A 24,142-nucleotide genomic window follows, 5' to 3' on the forward strand; every position below is an offset into this window, starting at 1 on the left:
GCAAGCAGGAAATTTCCCTTCCGTACCAGCACTTGAAGAGTTCTGAGTTGAGTCACTTTTTTTAAATTTGCTGGGAGGAAAGCAACATTTTTTTCCTCATCAGCCTGCTTAATATTTTCTAAATGCTTCATGTTCTAGATTCCTCGCTCTTTGCCCACCACCCCTTCTGCCACCAGTATGCCCACGTTCACAAGGGATGCCCTTTCCCAGCAAGAATTCATGATGTCTACGGTTACTGCTTTGGCTTCACTAACTTCCAGGACATCGATGAGCGTGCTCGTTGTGGGAGGCGTGGCAAGTACTATTAGGAGTTTTGTCTTCTGAAAAGCTTTGCTGAAAGTAGGGTAAAGTAAAGGTGTTTTCTGTCATGCAGCTTGATAGGTGTCTGTGTACTCCATAACTAGTAGTTGAAGCTGGCAAAGGCTTGCCACCCCATCTGTGTCGTTTTGGCACGCTTAGACTGTATTAGTATGTTTCTCCATAATGGAAAGATAGGCTTAATTTATTCAATATCTGCTAGTAAACAATTAGATTTTTTTATGAGTCTGCAGACTCGCATGTATATCCATTTTTATTTATTACACCTTTACTATTTCAACCTTCTGTTTAAATCAGTTGCATATAATTTATACGAAAGCATTATGGCAAAGATTAAACGTGATGTAGTCTTTTAGCTGTGCAAGCTGGATCCTTGAGCAGAAAAGCATTCTGCCTGCATGCTGTGAGGTTATTCCAGAAGTCACAAGAGTTTGTGTCCCGATTGCACAGTAACCATCTGATCTTTTCACTTACTCCACATTTTCTTCCAGATTTGGAAAACTTTAGGCTGGAAACTTATAGCTTTATCCCTGAGCTCGTATGGTGTTTTATACCTCTATGAAAGACTGAGCTGGACAACAAAGGCAAAGGAACGAACCTTTAAGCAACAGTTTGTCAACTATGCTACCAATAAATTGCAGATGATTGTCAGCTTTACCAGCGCCAACTGCAGCCACCAAGTTCAGCAGTAAGTATATTATGTGCTTTCTGGAGTTGTGAATGTCTCTTGTAGCATCCAGTACTACCCTTGATACCTGCTATGTGTTTTCCCTGTGGCCACTTGGACAGTCTTGTCATGCGCTGCTCAGGCCTACTTGCACCTATGTTTGTGTGTAGGCAAGAGCCTTGCCCTATAAGTTAATCCCTGGGGGATTCGAGGGACATGGGGACTCCACAGAAATTAATCCTAGAGACCAAACACCAAAAAATGTATTTATTTATTTAAAAAACTTATCTCTTGCCTATTGCCTAGGTGGATTCCAGCCAACAAACATAATAATTTAAACACCCATAAAAACATCAGCATTAAAGCCAAACAAAATTGAAATTAAAATCATTTTATCATAATAACCATCATAAAAAGCCTGAACAAATAGGTGCATCTTGAGCAATTTATAAAACTGCTCGGTACTCTTATGTAAATGCATCATCCCTGGTAGCTTATTCTATAACTGTGCCTTAGCCACTGAAAATGCTAATCGCATGACTGTGTGGATCACTGATCAGACACAGAGGATTGTTAAATATTAAGGAGCACCGTGGAATGTATGTATAAGTACATAGTAACATAGTAGATGATGGCAGATAAAGACCCGACTGATCCATCTAGTCTGCCCAACCAAATTTGAAAATTATTCTGGCCTCTACTGGTAGCCAGTACAGTTTTTTGAAATATGGAGTGATGTGGTCGGATTTTTTTTTTTCAGGTCAAAAATCAGTCGTATGGTTGTGTTTTGGATTGTTCTCAATCTTTTGGTAGGTTTTTTTTTTTTTTTTTTTTAAGGATCCTAGGTAAATGATGTTGCAGTAGTCCAGCGAGCTTAGGATTAGTGATTGTACTAACAGTCTGAACAATGCAAAATTGAAATATGGTTTTATTGTACGTAAAAGGTAGAAGCATTTTTTTTTTTTACTAAGATGTCGGTGTGGGCGTCAAATGTCAGTTGTTGGTCTAAGGTCACTCCTAGGATTTTTATGGCGGGGTTAATAGGAAAGTTTCTCCCTTGTAAGCTGATATTCTTAAGTTAATTCCTTGGGTAGAAATGTGTGAAAGCAGAGGTTCCCTTGGAAGGTTAACATTGGCACTGTAGTTCTGGCTAAAACTGTACCACATAAAACTCATATTTCAGTGCTACTTTCATATGAAAAGTTGGGTCTGCACACGATGTTTCAACATTCAATGACAAAGAGACATATTGGCAAGTGCTAAGCCTAATTTGACTTTTTTTGTGTGTATGGTTGGTGGGGGTGCACGCATTGGCTGGCAAAGTAGACAGTGAGCCAAGAGACCAGAACTTTCAAATTCTAGCATTCATTTCTGCTGCTTTCCATTAAATTTGCTAGTGCTTAAATTCATTAATAAAAGAAAGACATGAGAAATACAGCTGGTCAAATGTTTTCCTCCCTCCCTAGGGAAATGGCTACTACGTTTACACGACTGTGTCAGCAAGTTGGTATTACTGAGAAGAATCTAGAGCACAGCATTGCTAGGTTGTCTACAGAAATCGATCAGCTAGAGAAAATACAGAGCAACTCTAAACTGCAGAGGTGAGGGTCAGAAAACATTTGCTTTCTTATTTTGTGGGATTTTATGGAAGATGTAGTCACTCAATGTCAGCCATAAAGCCTAAGACCATCATCTTATACCTGATCTTAGCCAAAAGAACAAGAAGTAATTTTATGGTGCTTAGGACTGGCCTTAAAGGGGTGTTTATTTTAATCAATTTCTAACATTGTTGAAAATCAGGACTGATTTATTGTTCAGTGTGGTGGGATGGCAGTAATCACCATCGGCCTCTTTTACAAAGCCGTGCAGCAACAGCCCCGAAGCCCTTTAAATCTCTATGGGTTTCGGGGCCGTTAGTACGGCTTTTTAAAAGAGGCCGTATATGTTTTTAGGGAGAGTGTGTGGTGCAGTGGTTAAAGCTGCAGCCTCCGTCCCACACTGCTCCTTGTGATCCTGGGCAAGTCACTTAATCCCCCTGTTACCCCAGCTACATTGGCTAGATTGTGAGCCCACCAGGACAGGAAAGAATAAATTCACGTAAACCGTTCTGAGCTCCCTGGGGAGAATGGTATAGAAAATTGAATGAATAATACATATTTTCCTTATTTTTCAGGAACAAAGCAGTTCATCTGGAAAAGGAACTGGATGAATTTGCAAGACATTTTCTTCACTGGAATATATAGGGAGCTATTTATGCAATATTTTATCAACAGTATCTTACAAGGAAAGTATCTTGGAGTTCTTGCTACTGTAGAATTTCTCCTCTCTAGGGGAATCCCTGAAAAAAAAAATCCAAAGTGATGAGTGCAAAGCCTATCATTGTTTCATGGAGCTGTAGACTTTAGAGCACAAGAGCCCTGTTTCCTTCATCTAAGGATTAGTTTAGGCCCCTGATGCTCTGGATGAGTTCAGCTTCGGGAAATAAAATCCATAGCCTCAAGATCTGAGATATTTCAGGACAGGTCCGGTCTTCGAGTTCTGGCAGTAAAAGAGACTAAATCTGTGAAAGCTATTTTAATTCCTTAGTGCAACCCTCATACTAAGTACAGACCTTTGGGAAGAGTTGAGTTCAGGAAGATTTAGTATAGTCAAAATCAAGAATATTGAAAGGCATGTGTCAATCATTGACAAACTAGGCCATATTATCAATCTTGGCTTTGGGCCTCACTAACGCCTTGTCTTTAAAAGAGACTTTTGTCCATTTCTAGCAGAAATGCTGTTTCTTTGAGCTGGGATGGGAAGGAATGTGTAGCACATTTGCACTGAGGTACCCTAAAGTGTTGACTCAAACTACTGCTTGTGTCCTCATTCCTTACAGATGCCAGCCTGAGTACAGCAGAGAAAGCATAGCCCTGTTTACAGGTTTCAAAACTCTCAGTGGATTTCTTCTCTTTCTACATTTGGATGAATTTAAAAAGCTTTGGTTACCAACACTTAATACCTGGAACTAATCTTTAATGTTTGCGATAGCATATTTATTGTCCTTAAGAAGGAAATAACTATTATTTGAGTACTAAGAAGTAAAAGTTGATTATTTCAAAGATGTAGTTTGAAAAGCTGTGTGAAGGTTGGGTTTTCTTTGACACCTTCTAGGACCTTCTGTATGATCCTGGGCCCATCTTCACTTCAGGTTTAATACATTACACCTAGACACAGTCTTCCATTAATAAGGGCTGGAAACTAACTAAAATGCATATGGCAGGTGAAAGATGGTTTCATTTAATAATATACCAAAGGAAGAATAAAAATATTTAAAGGTAGGGTAAGTAGTGTGTTTATTGTATAAGTACAGCTATGATAGATGCATTGATGTAATCTGCCTTCTTTGGAGGAGGAATCATAGTGGTGGTAGGGGCTCCAGTAGTTCAGCATTCGCACCTCTAACCCAGCCATGACACAGGTATACAATATAGCAGTATTATACTAGAGTTATAGCATAGGCTTGCCTTTTGGATATTGCACTGATGAGAGAATGATTTTCCTGCTTATTCTCACTCAACTTTTCTAATTTTTTTTCAGTCTTTGGGGTTGTTGTTTTTTTTTTGGTTTTTTTGGGGGGGAGGTTGGGGCAGTTTCTGCTCCATTCACTTTTACAAACATGATGCTTTCAAGGCCCATCTGTGGAGATTTACCAAAGAGAGTCTGCATTAGACAATCCAATTGAAGATGGTCACAGTCTGAACTAGTTTTCTGGGAACTGCTGTTTTCAACAGTGCCTGAGTTCAGAGTTGGATGTTCTTGTTCTAAAGAAAGCCAACTTCTCTAAAACCCAAAAATATTTGATGTTCCTTTTAGAATTCAAACTAATTTACACCAAGAAAGTTTGTGCACTCCCTCCCAACTTTTTCCCTGTTGCAAATTTGCTTCATGGGGCAGTCGCTTCTTTTTAAAGTCAACTCATCCATAGCAGAAATTAAGATAAATGAAAAAGCAAAAAAAAAATTAAGATTTTTCTATTAATTCAGATTTAACAATCACTTCACTATATCCATGATAAAGAAAGAAATTTCAGCACAATAACTCAATTAATAATAGGATCCAAGATACATGAAAAAAAATGTGGGAGCTTGCCACCCCACTCATTTATCTCAGCCCACTTTCTAACGGTAGTTACCTTATTCTAGAAAAGATACACAGTAACTTTAAGTTCCCCCTTTAGCTAAAATAAAATCTATTAGCTGTTTAGGATCAAACAAATTGTAAGATACACCTTCAAAAAAAATAACACAAATACAAGGAAATTTCAATACAAAATTGGCACCCAAAGCAGTCACCTTTGCTCTATAGGCTAAGAATGACTTCTGTGTATCATGAGATAAATCAGGAAATATATATGATCCCATAAACTGCTGATTAATATTGTGAAAATATAGATTCAAAATATTGTGATTCAGTTCCAAAGCAAATGTTACAAGTAAAGTTAGCCTCTGTTAATATTTTGAGGAAAGATTCAAGAAAACCAATTAAATCTACAACCTGATCAAATCATCCAGAGGTCTCAGTCCTACATTCTCTCCCAAAAACATATTGAGCTTTTATAAGCAGGGGAAGAGCTGGAATTTTGAAAACCTCTTTGAAACATCTTCTTACCAAGTCCACTGAAGCTATCACTGGGGACTTGAGAAAATTTAAGAAATGTAAATTATTTCTCCTTAACTGGTTTTCCAGATATTCAGTCTTCTTTTGAACTAGGTTCTTATCTTTCACCAAGATTTTTGTATTGCCTTGACCTTATTTTAAAGATACTTTCTATAATTGTTGAACTGAGTCTTGGGCCTGGGAAGCAATTTAGATTCCGTATAGCCTCCCAGAGTACTTCTAAAGTTATAACTGCTGGTTTTGTTTCTTGATCCTCGACTCTACAATATCTTTAGAAGGAACATTCCGCCTACATCCACCACTCACAATTCTAGATGTTATACTACCTGGGCGTGGGGAAAATTCTATCAGAGGTTCCCAGAAAGTAGTGAAAAGGTCAGAATTTCCCAAGCTCCTTCGTTATTATCCCTACAAAAGATTCCTTCCGGATGGGGGGGGGGGGGGGCATGCGATTCTTGAGACACAATGAGATCCTGTTCCCATTGCCACTACTTACCTAGGTTTGCAGTACTTGAGCAGAAGAGACAGGCGCCATGGGTCTCATGGTGGACTAAAAATCTTCCAAAGTGGTTTGCCTCATCGCTGATATTAGGCTGGCTGGCTGGCTGCTGGGATGCAAGCCTTTGCCATTCTCTTTCAAAACTGATAGGCTTAGGCTTTGGGACTTCAGGGAAATGGAGGGAGCAAACGCCTCAGTTAAACACCATCTTAGATCTAGATACTAAAGATTTTAACAAGGATGGCCCATATCCTCTGCATGAGAGTTAATTAGCCAGCTGCTTTGAGAATGCACTAGGAATGTATCAGCTCTTTATGAAACAGTCTGATACAACATTCTAGTGAATGCCACCCTAACACTATGTTTAATCCTGCTCTGTTCCTCCTGCTGCCAGACTTGGTCACAGTTTCTCATCCCATCTTCTGCTGACTTCTAGAGGTCCACATAACCATAGGTATGAGGTTTCTAAAGGCTGCTCCCTCAAGTTCTTCTGTAGAACTAGCTTCACTGTTATTGACTATGGGATGAGCCATAGGTAGGAGGGGTACTACTCCATGCCATCTGTTTGCTAGGTCTCTCGGTCAGCATGGTTTAGAGTATATGCTGTACTGCTGATCTCCAGCATTCCTTTCCTCTCTCTACTAGGGGAAACATGGTAGGAGAAAGAGTTGGAGCATTTGGACTGCATCTGCTGCTTTAACTGTAGATGGGATTAGAGCAAAAGAGCTAAGATAGGGGAAATACTTTTACTGTATAAGGCGAGGGCCGCAGTCCAGTCGGGGTTTCAGGATTTCCCCAATGAATATGCATTGAAAGCAGTGCATGCAAATAGATCTCATGCATATTCATTGGAGAAATCCTGAAAACCCGACTGGACTGCGGCCCTCGAGGACCGACATTGGACACCCCTGGTATAAGGGATAGTATCAGGCCTAGTTCATTTGCTAATTATGGATAAAAATAGTGGAGCTGCCCTCTCTGAACACTAGAGCATTGATGTTCTAAACTTACTGTGCCTTTAATGTTTGACATTACACCAGTTTAGCATTGAAGTATTTTAGCTTCCAATACACATAATGGTTCTCCATGGTATTTTCTGTGCTTTGTAGCAGCCTCTGATAATACTATGTAATTGTAGTACAAGGTCATTAATATTAAAGTGAGCACTCCAGGCAATACACAAAATGACAGTAAGTTTAGAACAGTGGTGCCTACGACTGGAGCTTGGAACTACTTTCTTAAAACAAAACAAAAAAAAAGAATAGCCCCCTGATGCCAGCTGGTAGAAGTGTTGTGGCAGCTTCCATATTTCTTTTCTACCATTAATATGATTTCTTACCTGATCATCTTGGCAGTTAGGGAGGAAGAGGCAGAAAGTAGAGCAGTTCCAGTTGGAAGGTAAATCCTGCTGTTCTGTTTACAGTTCCTGGCCGGTGGGCAACAGACTCAACATTAAGGCTCAGTTGACTGCAAGGAGAAGTCTGCTTGCTCATTGAAGGCTTATGCAGAACAAAGTAGGCTACACTGAGCACATTATGTGCCAGTCCTATTTAGTTTAAGCCTGCTGAACTAAGTATTACTAGCTAAGTAGTGGTGAATGCCTGATACGTTATTAACAGACCGTTCAGTTGGATTTTTGGCCCAATACTATCCAGACTAAGCTGCTAAAATCTACAAACAAAATGTGATTAATATGACTGAGTGAACTTCTTTTGAGGATAAACTGTTGTCAAGTATAGGGGTGTGGCTATTGAAGACTATAAAGCAGGGTGCATTAGAGCCAGATTTGGCATTGCCCAAGAGAAGACTGAGCTAAGCTTAAGGTCCACAGTGGAGAGAGATAATGGTACACTTAAGATCTTAAGCCTATGAATTAGTGGGAGTCAAGAGTGATTCAGTAAGAATGGAGTTCCCTGATCAGATTTGCAAGCTTCTGGACATGCTAAAGCCAATTCATGTTGTCCATGAAGAAACCTACCTAAGGCATATCAGATTAGATTACACCTATTACTCATACTGGCATAGGTTTGAAAGATGACCCAACCACATATGCGAGATTTACAAGCCTCTTACTGCTGTTGCATGATGTGTTATCTGAGATTCTGGTCCTGTCCTACATTAGGCCTGGTACACAGCTCTGCGGTACTGATCTGCCCATAATGCAAAGCTTACACAATCCATTTTATCTTTCAGCTAGCATTGTTAACACTAAAGATACAAAGTTTAGTTTTAGAAATGCACAAGCTTGGCCAATTAGAGGCCTCTTATTGAAGTTTATAGCAATATTTTTAAAATATGCACATCATTAAATAAACTAAAAAGAAAACCAAATTTTTAGGACAGCAAGACACACAAAGTACCATAGATTTCTTTGGTACTTTGTGTGTCTAAATGCTTTGAAAATGAATCCCTGTGTCAGGTTGGCATGGTTTCTTTTTGCCTACACATGACTTCAGGCAAAGTACTTATATTCTGCTGTTATACAGCTGATTCCATTAAACTTACCCTCAAGCAGCTGTCCACACCAACTGACCTAGAAAGTAGCCTGTTCAAACACTGGCCATTACTGAAGCTAAGTGAAAATGGATTGTGCCTGCTCACTTCCTTTTAAGTTATAAAATGTGAATTGATTTTGAAGCGGTTCTGAATTTGTTGAATCTGTATATTTAAAGTAATTTTATATAAATGCATGCATATTTTATAGACTTGTACATTTTTTAATGCAAATTTTTCACTTGGAATGGATCTGAGAAAATAAAAAGCAGCCAATGTTTTATCCAAGGCAGCTGGAGGCCTGGTGTTTAAAGTTCTGTGTAGTAATATGGATCTGCTAACAGCAGGAGATCCTTGATTAGTGAATGACACAGTGACAGAATGTTTCACCATCCCCATGTCATTCTTTAAGGAGATAGGGAAGAATCTGCGTATGAATGGGCACAGCCATTGACTCTCAAGCCTTGCATGGAAGAGAATGCTGGTGTAGAAGGACTGAGGCTGAGATAGATGCTAAAGAATGGCACGGGATGGTTTCTCGCAGTACTGGGACTGACCAAGCCCAGTATCCTGACAAAAACCCAAAGAGTAGCAATTCATTGTCCTATACCTGGCTCACATAAGAGTTGCTAGTAGAGAATGACACAGGGACTGTTGTCCCCATGGGTAACCACAGGAAACCATCCCTGTGTTATTCTTTGAGAGAGTGAAGAATCAGAGTATGAATGGGCACAGCCACTGACCCTCAAGCCTTGCATTGAAGAAGGACTGCGGATGAGAGACACTAAGGAACAACAGAGGATGGTGACAGATTGTCATTCGCTACGTATTAATTACTCCTTAAACAATGTTGTGCTATGCACTCCTACTCCAAAAATATATAGGCTGCTGCCAGAATCACAAGTCCAAATTCTCATTCATTGGATTAAATTCCTTGAACAATTTATAGGGGATCTTAAGTGTTCACAGTTATACCACCACTAGAACAAGTCTCGGTGTATAACTTGTGAACTATCATCGGTCCACTAAATTATTTATTACACTGTTTAATTTAATTTTTATCTTTTTTTATATCATATTGTACCATACACTAAGATTATTTAACTTAAATAATCTCCCTATATCAATATCGTAATAGTACTCAGCTTGGGTATTGATGTACCACCCGGCCATCTGGAAACGATGGAAGATCTCCGTTTCGCTCTCTTTATCACAATAGAGCTTCCTCAGGAACAGAATAATTAAGGTCCGGAAGTGATGCAAGACGCCGTGAGTTTCGCCGAGGGAAAAATAGTCAGGCGATTCTTAATTTAGGTCCCAGTACTAGCAAACTGTGCCGACAAAAGTAATTATGCAGTTCCTGAGGAAGCTCTATTGTGATAAAGAGAGCGAAACGGAGATCTTCTGTCGTTTCCAGATGGCCGGGTAGTACATCTATACCCGAGCTAAGTACTATTACGATATTGATATAGGAAGATTATTTAAGTTAAATAATCTTAGTGTATGGTACAATATGATATAAAAAAAGATAAAAATTAAATTAAACAGTGTAATAAATAATTTAGTGGACCGATAGTTCACAAGATAGTTATACGCCAGGACTTGTTCTAGTGGTGGTATAACTGTGAACACTTGAGACCCACTATAAATTGTTCAAGGAATTTAATCCTATGAATGAGATTTTGGACTTGTGATTCTGGCAGCACCCTATATATTTTTGGAGTATAACGTATAACATCTTACTTGAAATTCTCAACCTCTCATGTGAACATTTAGAAGAAAAATATAATCAATGGTGGAAAATGGCACTTGTAAGAGCACATGTGCCAGCAGTAAGTCATTTCAGCTCTGAGAATAACACGGAACTTGAGACTTCAAAATTTATACTACTTTGTACCATAGTTATGTATAGCAATATTGTTTACCTGAAATAAATGCTCTCAAGAAACAGCAGGATTAAGCAGCCACACAGGCTGAAGTGAAAGTGCAAAGCTCTGACCAAGCACAGCCCTTCTCACTTGCATCAGTCCCCTTAAAGCTCAATAACTGCCGGCAGTGAGTAGGATTGAGTACCTGATTAAATCTTGCTGTTTAAAGAGAATTAAAAACAGGCACAAATTAGGGCTGCATATTGATAAGTTGCAATTCAAATTTTTAAATCACAACTAGAAGTAAATTCTCAGAACGACATATTTTAATTACTGAAATAAAAATAAATCATTTTTTGTACCTTTGTTGCCTTGTGATTTTCATTTTCTAATCATTTTGTTCTGTCTTTAAAATCACCAAGAAATGTTATGAAAAGGGATTTATTTTCATTTTAATAATTAAAACATGTCAGTTCTGAAAATTTACTTATATTTGCCACTGTATGTATATAAAAGGAAATGTGAATGGGGGGGGGGGAGGAATGCTTAATGCGATTAATCGATGTGCAGCCCTAAAATATGTGACTCCCAAGCTCAGGGTTCAGATAATAACTGTGATATCATTGAACAACCATTCAACATGATAGGCAAGTTAGAGATCCCCAAAACAGATTCATCACATGCACTTTCCAACTGAAGACTGGTCCAGGCAGTAGTGTGAAGGTACAACACAAGGACCAAGTTAGTTACTTTGCAGATGTCCTCAAGCAAATTTCAAGAGAGGTACAGTTAACAGCAGTGGTTTGGATTTGATTAGGGTTGACTGGACTGGTTAAGAAGATATTGAATACAGGACACTAGCTAACATATTGCCCAACTGGGTGGTATGAAAAGGAGACAAAGTCTTATGGACTTCGTCCTTTTTAAGCTACTATATCAGGTGTCAAATATTCAAATACATGCTAATAATTCCACCATCCAGCACAAAGCACCATTTGATTAAAAGCCTTTGTTTATTGGTTACAATATCAATTCATGGCAACATATCTTTTCACTGAGCCACTGTACAAATACCAAGAAAAGATCAATTGTGGAAAAAAAAACAAAAAACTATAAACAAACATTCTTAGCAAGAGATTATTATTTCACAGGGAATTCTTTATACAACAGCACTGTTAAAGAAAATCGCATGGCACAAGTCCCTGGTTTCAGATGGACTTCAAACCTTTAAGACTGTCCTTGAATACACACAATCCAAAGGTAATGCAGACTCCTTTGGGCACTGGAGATATCGATGATGCCTTTTGTTAAAATGTTCAGCAACAAAAGAGTAAAAATGTTACAAAAAGAGAAGGTTCTTGAGTTTTGCATTATATAGTACAGGTTGCTCTAACTAGGTTTGGACTCCTTTGGATAGCAAGCAATACACATGATCTGCCGCTTTTCTTCCTTGTCTCAGAAGGAAAATGAAGCACCACTATATAAATAAAGCAATACTATTCCCACTTAAGTATGCATTTGTCAAAATCTATCATACTGTGTGGTATATGAATTTGTGAGGCACATTTAATGTGTTATCAGGTTATATCAAATCAAGTTAAAACTGTTCACACATTTAATTTTACCATACAAACACTGCATTAACATTCTGCATGTATTTTACTGAATAAAAGGCTTCATGGGCCTCTGCAGTTCAGGAAGATATTTGTACTAGCATGCATGCCAGATTATACAAGGTGCACCATCGGACCCTATGCAGAATTCCTTCTACATGAAATGCAATGTCAAATTCTGTCATTCAACTAGCCTGTGAGATACATCAAACATCTAGGGCCCAGAATACACATGGGCAAAAGTTGAAAGGAGAGTACTAAGTCCACTGGCAGAGGCAGCATCCACTTGACAAAACTAGACTCTCTTGGAATGTCTATTGGACTCACTTATTTGTGAGCTTGCTTTCTGTTCCTTGACATTCTCACACAACGAGCTTCCCTTTCTGATAACTGGTTGTGCTGATGGACTTAAAACAAATGATTGGCAACTCATGCATTACAGTAAACAAACACTGCTACTGAGGAATTGCGACTAGAGTGACAGGTCAGTTAACGTCACAACTGAGGCCACCTTGAAGGAGAGAACACAATCCTGGCTTTATTCTAAACCGAAAACCTCCATTAGGTTGTCAAGTTTATTCAGGTCCCCACCCAGCAGACAAAAAAACAGTTTAAAAAATAAAATCAAAATTGCTGTAGAAAGAAAGAAGGGGGACATATAACAATAAGGTAATAACAGACTGATAACTAGAAACCTTATGGTTTTGTTTTTCAGCTTTCAAACAGTATCACATAAGACCCATAGTGAATATATGCTGCAAACGTGGTCAACATCACTCCCACATTAATAAAAAATCTGGATTCTAGCCAGTTCTGAGGCACATGATTTTCAATTTCTAAATTATGGTTAAAGCCACAGTAAGTTTTTATTTTACACAGTACTTTAAAAGTCTGGTTACCATCTTTAAAACATTAGAAATCCTGTGAATACTGCAAATAATTTAAAAAAGAACTGGAATCCAGACATTTTTGGCACAATATATTCTGTCAGCAATCAGTACTATAAACCAAAAACCTAAGAAAATACTTGAAATGAAGTAATTCTGAACATTTTATTGACAACATTAAAAAACAATGATGCAATTAACATTGCCCCCCCCCCCCCACCAGGTCCTGAAAACCTACATGCTTGTAGATCTGTCCTCAGCACGAGAAGTTATATTATCACCTGCTTTCAGAGTTTCAAATATGGCCTTTACGCACAAGTGTGCAATGAAACATTACCAATAATTGTGTGTGTGTAACAATTTTGGGGATGAAAGATTTTAGCCCCATTATACATCTGGAAGCTTAGCTAGCAATCTCAAGTTCTAATTCAACTATTAGCACCAGGAATTTGACACAAACCAATATCCCAAAGAATGCACTTCTGCCTACTACAAAAAAAGAGAGGCTCAAAAGCAACATAGGGAGGACTCAGTTGGCAGCAGGTATACAGCACACATGCCCAGGATTACACAGAATTGGGTAAAAGGTTCACATTTATATATGGCCTTAAAAATTCAGGTTTCAGATTGTTCTAATTTTTGGTTTTATATTCCGCCTGACCTCAAAGTGCTACTCTGCTGGGGGGTGATAATGCGGCCAATGGTAAAAAGCGCATGATTTACAAAGCTAACAAACAAATCTACAAGAGAGAAATGCACCCCGTTCTATGTGATCTGTATTGCTTCTGCTTTAATTTTTGGTCCCAGTAAGCCTAGTTTGCTTTGTGTATCATAACACAGGGAGTAGAGAGATTTTTGTGGCCCCTCCCTTGGCTTGTGTACCTTTTGGCACGTTCACTATTGCAAATATCAGACAAATGCAGTTTGGAAATACTCACATAGAATTCTAAGTATTGGAAGCCTGACCATACTGACAAAATGTTGGGTATTCATACTAGAAGGAACGGTGGCACATATATAAAACAGAAAACCCAGCAAAAAAAATGCAAAACAATTTGGTGACAGTTTTTCAGTTACCTTCTGGGTGAGTTCCACACAGAGATAGACCTCCTGACACACTAAGCACTGTTCAACAACTTTTTATTCTGTCTCCCACCTCCAACACCACACTGGAGGTACACTGATACCTAGAGATGGCGAATGCACATGGACTAAAAGGAGAGAAGGGACATGGTGTAAAAAAGGTGCCAAGTCCACCGACTTGTAAAAGAGGGCTCAAAACTCTACTAAGTGCTAACGTGCAACTGAGTATCTTTGAAGCCTGCAAGTTTCCTTAGCAGGCTAACAAGTATTTTCCAAGCAGTTTGCTTTCTTGTTGGAGAAAATGGGATTTCGGTATGGAGAAGTCAGCTCCAACAGCTACAAACAGGAAGCAGAATCCCAAAGACTCTGCTGTTTGTACAAAACTTTAGAAGCTCTGAACAACCTCTCCCCCAAACAGATCAAGAGCTTTGAACTCTCTCCTCAGAAGTACCTCAAACAACTCAGGTTGAAAACTTCCCATTCTAATGTCCAAGAAACACATCAGCACACATTATGTAGTGCGTGAAAGCCCAAGTGGCTAGTGTGGATGATTCAGAACCCCAGTCAAAGATGTGACTTCGCAGTGCTCTCTACCTGCTTCCTATAGACTATAATTTTCCAAAGGCTCGGAAGGAAAAAATCCGCAAATAGTCTGCTGAGATTTTCAGCATAAAATCAGGCTTCAGTCCACAGCTATTAATGTATTGCACTGTAACGAATACTTGGCATTTCAGAAGATGCTTACGCACCGACACTTGTTGCTGTAAACTTAAAAGCCAACTGTAGAAGAAACCTCAAAGTCAAAGCTAGACTACATGGAGGGGTTTTGGCCCATTGAAGAGATCTAATACTGGCAAACAGCTTCATTTCTCCTTCCCCCACCTTAAAACAAAACTTCATATACACTGCTAGTAAATACTGAATGATACGAGCTACTGCACTTCTTAACCATTTCACTAGGTGGCACACTTCTCCCTGACATGGTACATCAGTCAGAAAGATAACATGGGGGAAGCTAGACTTCCATTTTGGTTTAAATGGATTACGCATAACCTGTGTAATTTATGGAATGAGACCGAAGACAAAGAAGACAAACATTACACAGATCAACCGAAAGAACTATTAATGCTAAAGAAATATTTGCCAAAATAATGAAATTGGAACAAATCAAATACAAACAGCTGCATGTGGAACACGCAATACAAGAAAATACAGAATTGCGACAGCAAAAAAAACAAAAAACCCCAAAACCTTCAGGACTGTAAAGAGTTCTTTGCTGCTCTTTATTCTTCCAGCTGAAATGGCCACAGCTAATTGTCTATACCACACACCCTGCAGCATCCTCGTCTCTGGCTGACTTAGGGAACAGAAGTCCGACCTATGAATCAAGTTGGGAACCTTTTACAAGGAAGTGTATCACACTTACCTTGTAAGTCACCAGGCCAGCCCTTAATCTTTAAGAAAGAAACACTATACAACACTATTTGCATAGTGTTTGTCATCAGACACGATCTTCAATCCGAAGATTGGCAAATGTGGTAGGCCAGCTCAGTCCCCAATTTTCCAGATCTAGACCAGTTTCTCTTTCTCTCATTTGTCCCCCAGTATATGCTCCCTCCCCCAAATCCTTTGTCCTGTTGGTCAGGTCTTCAAGCATATTTCTTCCAGTTCCCATTATCTTATTCACCCTTTCATATGAGATCAGTGTATGTAAAGGATGAAGGCGTACACTGTTCTTTTGTTTACGCTATAGAAATCTTCTAGAACCTCACAGTCCAAATATTGTTCACATTGCTTTAAGTCCATGTTTCACTTCTCTTAAGCTACCTCTGAGAAGCCTTTTGTGTAATATTAAAGATCGAGGGCTGGCCTGGTGACTTACAAGGTAAGTGTGATGCACTTCCCTGTGAAAGGTTCCCAACTTGATTCTCAGGCGGTTTTACAGCACCTGCCAACAACACTGTGGTTTGAAACATTAGAACTTCCACTTTTCACAGTTCAACAGTGGCATAGGCTGCTTCATTCGTTAATGGCAATTCCTTACCCTAGCTATGTCCTTCCAAATCTGTCCCTCAGTTCCAGCAGTTTTCGGGCCTTTCCCATTACTGTCCTGGAATCTCTGCCTCTCAAAAGGGAGGCGCTTGTGCCCGGGGTGTCCAACCAAGATCTAAAAACCTACATGTACAACAGAGTAGGGCAAGGGGTGCCCAATGCACTCCTAAGATGATTGAGAACGGTATAAGATGATCATGAATTTGGCGCCTTCTGCTGATATACATACTGCACATTGCCAAGGCTTTGTTTTTCACCCATAGCAATATCTCACACACAAAAAAAACACACCCAAACAAAAACATAAAAAAACACTGATCAGCCCACTCATGACCAAACTTAAGTGTGGTATTAAGCTAAAGGCAAACCTATAAATTTAGTTAATTCAGGGAAAAATGTATATATACTCGTTTCTTTACATACAAGCAAATGTTACATGGCTAGTTGCTATAATGTTTACATTCTGCTATATACAAAAAAAGTACAGATTAGCAGACTGAGCATAAGCAGAAATCCCTTAAGGACAACTTAACTGAACCAAAACAGAAAGGAAAGGACCGGCTCCTAGCTCCTCCATCACCATGGCCAAGTGCTAGCCCCATGTCAGAGTCAGTGATATTTTCACCATTCCTTCACTTGATTTTTACTAGTTTACAGAAAGCCTTTTTCGTGTAGTAGTAATAATAATAATAATAATAATAATAATAAATCAGTGAATAGAAAAAACTTCACCTGCAAATACAAGGTAGAAATGTTAATTTCACAGCTCTAGGCTGCAACATTGATCTCTCCAGATCTCATTGGAGATGTTCAAGATGTTTGCCCTCGTGTTAATTCCAGATTCTGAGAAAACTGTCCCAAGACCCTGTAGCTACAGCCATCCCATCATCAGTGACACCTAAACAGCTGACACGGTTATCATGACCAGCAAGAACACCTGCAGGAGAGAGAGACAAGGGAAGAAAATGAACAGCCCAGACTGCAGTCTATTCTCCACAAACCATCCATCTTCCTCAAAGTTTTATGAAAGCAATGATCACAGCAGCAAAGATGCAAATTGGATTCTTCTGCAGGAATTCTATGCAACAATATTTTTTTTTTTTTTTATAATTCTTTATTCATTTTCATATTTTACATGAAGTGTACAAAATATTGAGTTACAACTAATGAATACACAATATCACTTTTATATCTATTACATAATATTCTGAACAAATTTTTTTTTATCCCCTCTCCCACCCCCCACCCTTCAAGTACTTTCCAATCACCTTATACATATTGTATACCATATTATAACATGTTATGTAATGCAACAATATTTTTAAAATTTCTTTAAAAAAAAAAAAAAAAAGTGTCCCAGTTTAAAATTATGCAATGTTCTTTTTTCTCTACAGAATGTCCCCATCATAAAGGCCCAAAGCCTAAACCTACCCCCACCCCCACAAAGCTTTCTCCTTGCTCAGGCTCCACCCCTCCTGAGAAGTATCACTCCCCAATTAGCTTGAACCTCCTGCCTAGACAGGTTTAATCCCTGTATTTTCTGCCCCCTTTCCAGGGTGGACACCCCCAACTTTATTTTCTCTTTTTCCCTGTCCCCAACCCCAAGTTCTCTCTCCATTCCTCTGTTTTTTAATCCCCACCCCAGCACACACACATCAGCACTGCTCTCTCTCAACCTCCTCTAACACCCCACATCTCTCTCAATGGCCACCCAGAAACACCTCCCCAGCATATACCCTCTTCTCAATGACAACCTCCATAACTGAATCTCTCCATATACATCTCGAGCTTTCTCCCTCCTCCCTCTCATCCAAGACACCAGCTCTCCTCCCATCCTCCGATAGCACATAGACACTCAGTTTTCTCTCCCTCTCCCTCTCCCCACCCCACCAGAAGACCTCCTTGAATGCATGTAGCACCTACCTGGCTCGGATCACAAGTTGAAGAGAAAAGCCGCAGCACATCAGGCTGTGTCCTCTGCCACTGAATACAACATTTGAACCCACATAAGACACCACTGAAATTTGTGGTTCAAATATTGTATTCAGTATTGGGCTGCAGAAAGAGAGAATGTGGCCTGATGGGCAGGCCATTCTCCTCTTTCTGTTTGTGGTCAGTGCCAGGCATGGGTGTCTATGTTGGAACTGCTGCAAGGTGGAACGTGATAGAGAACAAATCAGAATTCTGTGCGACAAGTGCAGGGTTTTGTACAGGAGGGGGAATTCTGCAAAGCACAGTAGTACCAAATTCTCCCAGTGAGGCACCAGAAATTTAGCAGCAGCCGACTCAGCAGAAAAATATCCTATCATTTCGATTTACACCATAACTGCAAGCAGAATTCTAGCAGCCATTCTTAATAGCGCCTTTGACTGGGTGTGTGGACACTGGCTGAGCAGTAAATGTTATCATAAACAGAGCATTTGTTCACAGAGAACTTCATATTCATATAGTAAGACAGATTAGCCTACATTATCATATCAAGGCAGTTTGCAACTCTTTCTTGTAGCATACAACTACAGTTTTTCAAGCTGCTCTTGCAGCATCCTGTAGCCAGTCAAGGTTTCAGAGCAGAGTTGACAAAAGTTGTAGTTATGTTTGCATCTGTATTTACCTGTGCTAGGGTGATATTTAGTGTTAAAATGGAGCAGTGCACCATTGCTTCTCAAGTTGATCAAAGGGTTTTCAGGATATCCAATGAGAGATTTACACTTACAATCTTATATATATTTCTTGTGCATATCCTGAAACCTTGACTGGCTACAGGGTGCTGCAAGAGCACCTTGAAAAACTGTAGTTGTATGTTACAAGAAAGAGTTGCAAACTGCCTTGATATGATAATGTAGGCTAATCTGTCTTACTATATGAATATGAAGTTCTCTGTGAACAAATGCTGTGTTTGTGATAACATTTACTGCTCAGCCAGTGTCCACACACCCAGTCAAAGGCGCTATTAAGAATGGCTGCTAGAATTCTGCTTGCAGTTATGGTGCAGTCGAGAGATGTAAACCGAAATGATAGGATATTTCTGTCAACTCTGCTCTGCAACGGCAGAAGGAAGTTCACTTATGCTCCAAAATAACTTCCTAGATTATTGTAGATAGGCACTTAGAGGCTGATTCTGTAAGCACTGCCTGTCGAGTGTCAATCACGGCCAGACGGCTTTCAGAATCAGGGATACTAGTGCCTATCAAGGATCCTAGGCGTAGGCCAGGGTTTTGCAGGTCTTCATTTCTGGCTAGCGTCACCTAGTGATGCCAAATTCCGGCGCTGCCCCTAAACACACCCACTTCCGGGCTTCAACCTAACTAGGCGATGCTAGGCTCTATGGACCTAGGCGCTGGTTCCGGAGGCTGCCTAGCGTTGACTAATTTTTTGTTTTAACAAAGTTTTAATTTTTTTTTTTTATGGCATGACCAATTATCACGCCACTTAGAAACATAGAAAGATGACGGCAGAAAAGGGCTATAGCCCATCAAGTCTGCCCACTCTACTGTCCCACCCCATTAAGTCAGAGTGCTGCTCGACCCACGTAGAGATCCCACGTGGATGTCCCATTTATTCTTAAATTCGAGCACGCTAGTGGCCTTGATCACCTGCACCGGTAGTTTGTTCCAGTGATCCACCACCCTTTCTGTAAAGAAATATTTCCTGGTGTCACCACCAAATCTCCCTCCTCTGAGCGGGTGCCCCCTTGTGACTGAAGGTCTCTTAGGAAAGAATATGTCGTTTTCCACCTCGACACGACCTGTGACGTACTTAAATGTCTCAATCATGTCACCCCTCTCCCTGCGCTCCTCTAGAGAATAGAGCTGCAACTTGCCCAGTCTTTCCTCGTATGAGAGACCCTTGAGTCCGGAGACCATCCTAGTGGCCATTCGCTCGACTGACTCAACTCGAAGTACATCTTTACGGTAATGTGGCCTCCAGAATTGCATACAGTACTCCAGATGAGGTCTCACCATGGTTCTGTACAGTGGCATTATGACTTCAGGTTTACGGCTGACGAAGCTTCTATTGATACATCCCATCATCCGCCTTGCCTTGGATGAGGCCTTCTCTACCTGTTTGGCAGCCTTCATGTCTGCACTGATGAGTACTCCCAAGTCCCGTTCTTCTGAGGTCGTAGCTAGTGTTTCTCCATTCAAGGTGTATGTTCTGCATGGATTTCTGCTGCCGAGATGCATCACCTTACACTTCTTTGCGTTGAAGCCCAGCTGCCATGTCGAGGACCAGTTTTCCAACTTGATCAGATCCTGCGCCATACCATCCGTGAGATCGCTTTCACCTACTATATTACACAGTTTGGCGTCGTCGGCAAACAGCGCTGTTTTTCCCTGAAGCCCTCGGGTCAAGTCCCTTATGAATATGTTAAAAAGGGATGGTCCCAGGACTGAGCCCTGCGGCACTCCGCTAGTCACCTCCGATGTCTCAGAGAGGGTGCCATTGACCACCACTCTCTGAAGTCTTCCACTTAGCCAATCGTTGACCCATGCAGTTAGTTTCTCACCTAACCCCATCAATTTCATCTTGTTTAATAGTCTACGGTGTGGGACACTGTCAAAAGCTTTACTGAAATCCAAGTATACTATGTCCAGAGACTCTCCCGAGTCTAGCTTTCCTGTCACCCAATCAAAGAAGCTGATGAGATTGGACTGGCATGACCTGCCCCTAGTGAATCCATGTTGACAGGGATCCCTCAGATTCCCCTCATCCAATATTGTGTCTAATTTCCCTTTAAGTAGAGTTTCCATGAGTTTACACACTATTGATGTGAGACTTACTGGTCTGTAATTCGCAGCCTCCGCTCTGCAACCCTTTTTGTGCAGAGGAACAACATTGGCAGTTTTCCAGTCCAGGAGGACCCTCCCCGTATTTAGGGAGAGATTGAAGAACATGGCTAACGGTTCCGCCAAAACATCGCATAGCTCTCTGAGCACTCTTGGATGCAGATTGTCCGGTCCCATGGCTTTGTTCACCTTGAGTCTTGACAGTTCTCTGTAAACATCAGCTGGTGTGAACTCAAACTCCTGAAATGGGTCATCCATGCTTTGCTTTGCATCCAGCCGAGACCCGTGCCCTGGTGCCTCGCAGGTAAAGACCGAACAGAAGTAATCATTCAGTAGTTTGGCTTTATCGGAGACAGTTTCCACATAATTCCCGTCTGGCGTTCTAAGGCGTACTATCCCGTTTGTGTTCTTTTTCCTGTCGCTAATGTATCTGAAGAAGGATTTGTCCCCTTTCTTGATGTTCTTCGCTTAGAACCAATTAAAACCTTCAAGTTAGGCGCGATCTAGACTAACTTCTGGCGGCTTTTCAGGATACCATCCCTTACTGTATATACTCAAATATAAACCAAGATACCATTTTTACTCCCCTTTTTAGGGGAAAAATGCTAACTCGAATATAAATCATTCCTCCTCTGGTGACAGACAGACATTTCTACCCACCCTTCCCCCCCACCCCCACCACACCAGCAGTTCCCTCATCAGGCTCCCCTTGACTCAGCAATTTCTCCACCATCAGCATGCCCCTCCCTGCTGTTGGAAGTCTTGGCAGCTGTTTTTAGCACCGAGAGAGCACAGGCAGGAGTGAGTGAGAATTGCCCCTACACCAGTGTTCCACTAGACCACCATGAAAGCTCGGTTGGAGGAAAGGACGAGGAAGAGTCACGCTGATGGCAGGGAAACTGCTGGGTCAAGGGGACTGAAGTGGCAGCAGTGAAGAGATGCTACTGGGAGGGAGGGTGGGTAAAGCAATGTTACTTACCATAACAGTTGTTATCCAGGGACAGCAGGCAGCTATTCTCACTAGTGGGTAATGTCATCTGACAGAGCCCCGATACGGACGTCTCACAAGCATATTTTGCTTGAAGAAACTCAGAAGTTTCGAGATGCCCGCACCGCGCATGCGCCAGTGCCTTCCCGCCCGATGGTCCGGGCGTGTCTCCTCAGTTCAGGTAGCTAGCAGAGAAGCCAACCCAGGGGAGGTGGGTGGGATGTGAGAATAGCTGCCTGCTGTCCCTGGATAACAACTGTTACGGTAAGTAACATTGCTTTATCCCAGGACAAGCAGGCAGGTATTCTCACTAGTGGGTGACCTCCAAGCTAACCTCAATGGGATGGTGGGAGAGTTGGAAACTTAGGAGAATAAATTTTGCAACACTGTTTGGCCAAACTGTCCATCCCTTCTGGAGAAAGTATCCAGACAATAATGAGAGGTGAATGTATGAACCGAGGACCAAGTGGCAGCCTTACAAATCTCCTCAATCGGTGTCGATCTGAGGAAGGCTACAGAGGCTGCCATTGCTCTGACCTTATGGGCTGTGACCTTACAGGGAAGGGGTAATCCAGCCTGGGCATAGCAGAAAGAGATACAAGCCGCCATCCAGTTGGAGATGGTGCGCTTCGATACAGGTCGTCCCAACTTGTTTGGATTAAAGGAGACGAAAAGTTGAGGAGCAGTTCTGTGTGGTTTGGTGCAATCCAGGTAGAAAGCCAAAGTCCAGAGTATGAAGAGCTGATTCTCCAGGATGAGAATGAGGCTTTGGAAAAAACACTGGAAGTACAATAGATTGGTTGAGATGAAATTCAGAGACCACCTTAGGCAGGAATTTCGAATGAGTACGAAGGACCACCTTGTCATGATGGAATACTGTGAAAGGTGGATCCGCCACTAAGGCCTGAAGCTCACTGACCCTGCGAGCAGACGTGAGGGCCACTAGAAAAAACACTTTCCAAGTGAGAAACTTTAGTGGAGCCTTATTGAGAGGCTCAAAAGGAGGTTTCATAAGGTGAGAAAGGACAACATTGAGATCCCAAACCACTGGAGGAGGTTTGAGAGGAGGGTTGACATGAAAAAGTCCTTTCATAAATCTGGAAACCACAGGATGAGCAGAGAGAGGTTTCCCTTGTAGAGGCTGATGGAAAGCCGCAATAGCACTCAGGTGGACTCGTATAGATGTAGACTTGAGACCAGACTGAGACAGGTGTAGAAGATAGTCCAATACAGAAGATAGGGAAGCTCGCTGAGGTTCCTTAGAATTGGAAATACACCATGAAGAAAATCTAGTCCATTTTTGGGAGTAGCATTGACGAGTAGCAGGCTTTCTGGAAACCTCCAAGACATCCCTCACCGCCTGGGAAAACTGGTGAGGAGTTACGTTGAGAGGAACCAAGCTGTCAGGTGGAGAGACTGCAGGTTGGGATGAAGTAGAGATCCCTGATGCTGAGTAAGCAGTGAAGGAAACACTGGAAGAAGGAATGGCTCCCTGTTGCCGAGTTGAAGTGGAAGGGAGTACCAAGGTTGTCTGGGCCACCGAGGAGCTATTAGAATCATGGTGGCATGGTCGGACTTCAGCTTGACCAGAGTCTTTTGAATGAGAGGAAATGGAGGAAACGCATACAGAGAACGATTCTCCCAATCCAGCAGAAAGGCATCTGCCTCGAGGCGATGAGGAGTGTAAATCCTGGAGCAAAACTGAGGCAGCTAGAAGTTGTGGGGAGCAGCAAAAAAGGTCTATCTGAGGCGTCCCCCACAGTGCAAAGATCTGATGAAGGGGTGTGGAATGGAGCGTCCATTCGTGAGGCTGGAGGAGACGACTCAAGTTGTCCGCCAAGACATTGTCCTTCCCCTGAATGTAGATAGCTTTGAGGAAGGCGTTGTGGCGAACTGCCCAATCCCAGACTCTGAGAGCTTCCTGGCAGAGGGAGGCCGAGCCCGTGCCCCCCTGCTTGTTGACATAATACATGGCGACCTGATTGACTGTGCGAATGAGGACCACCATGTCGTGAAGCAGATGTTGAAAAGCTTGAAGAGCATAGAAGATGGCTCTGAGCTCCAGAAGATTGATTTGATGGAGTCGGTCCACACTGGTTCAGAATCCCTGAGTGCGAAGCCCATCCAGATGAGCCCCCCAGGCATAGGTCGAGGAATCGGTTGTGAGAACCTTCTGGTGGGGAGGAGTGTGAAACAGCAAACCTCTGGATAGATTCGAAGAGGTCATC

General features: G+C 41.3%; 2 protein-coding genes across 5 annotated transcripts in view; one reads left to right on the top strand and one right to left on the bottom strand.

The window, feature by feature from the left end:
- MFN1 (mitofusin 1) overlaps positions 1 to 8,924 on the top strand; it is a 47,284-nt gene extending 38,360 nt beyond the window's left edge. Inside the window, exons 14-18 of one of the 2 annotated variants that reach the window (XM_033958008.1) lie at positions 139 to 294; positions 810 to 1,006; positions 2,452 to 2,586; positions 3,159 to 3,269; positions 3,864 to 8,924. In XM_033958008.1, coding sequence (XP_033813899.1) covers positions 139 to 294; positions 810 to 1,006; positions 2,452 to 2,586; positions 3,159 to 3,228 — 558 coding nt within the window. In that variant the 3' untranslated portion in view covers positions 3,229 to 3,269; positions 3,864 to 8,924. Of the gene's footprint in view, positions 1 to 138; positions 295 to 809; positions 1,007 to 2,451; positions 2,587 to 3,158 lie in introns of both variants that reach the window. The other variant, XM_033958006.1, reaches the window with a different exon arrangement.
- A 2,585-nt stretch (positions 8,925 to 11,509) lies between these two features.
- GNB4 (G protein subunit beta 4) overlaps positions 11,510 to 24,142 on the bottom strand; it is a 68,272-nt gene continuing 55,639 nt past the window's right edge. For all 3 annotated transcript variants that reach the window (XM_033958612.1, XM_033958611.1, XM_033958610.1), the window contains exon 10: positions 11,510 to 17,076. In XM_033958612.1, coding sequence (XP_033814503.1) covers positions 16,970 to 17,076 — 107 coding nt within the window. In that variant the 3' untranslated portion in view covers positions 11,510 to 16,969. The remainder of the gene's footprint in view (positions 17,077 to 24,142) is intronic.

Source organism: Geotrypetes seraphini, chromosome 9 (assembly GCF_902459505.1).
Source record: "Geotrypetes seraphini chromosome 9, aGeoSer1.1, whole genome shotgun sequence".
Lineage (NCBI taxonomy): Eukaryota > Metazoa > Chordata > Amphibia > Gymnophiona > Dermophiidae > Geotrypetes > Geotrypetes seraphini.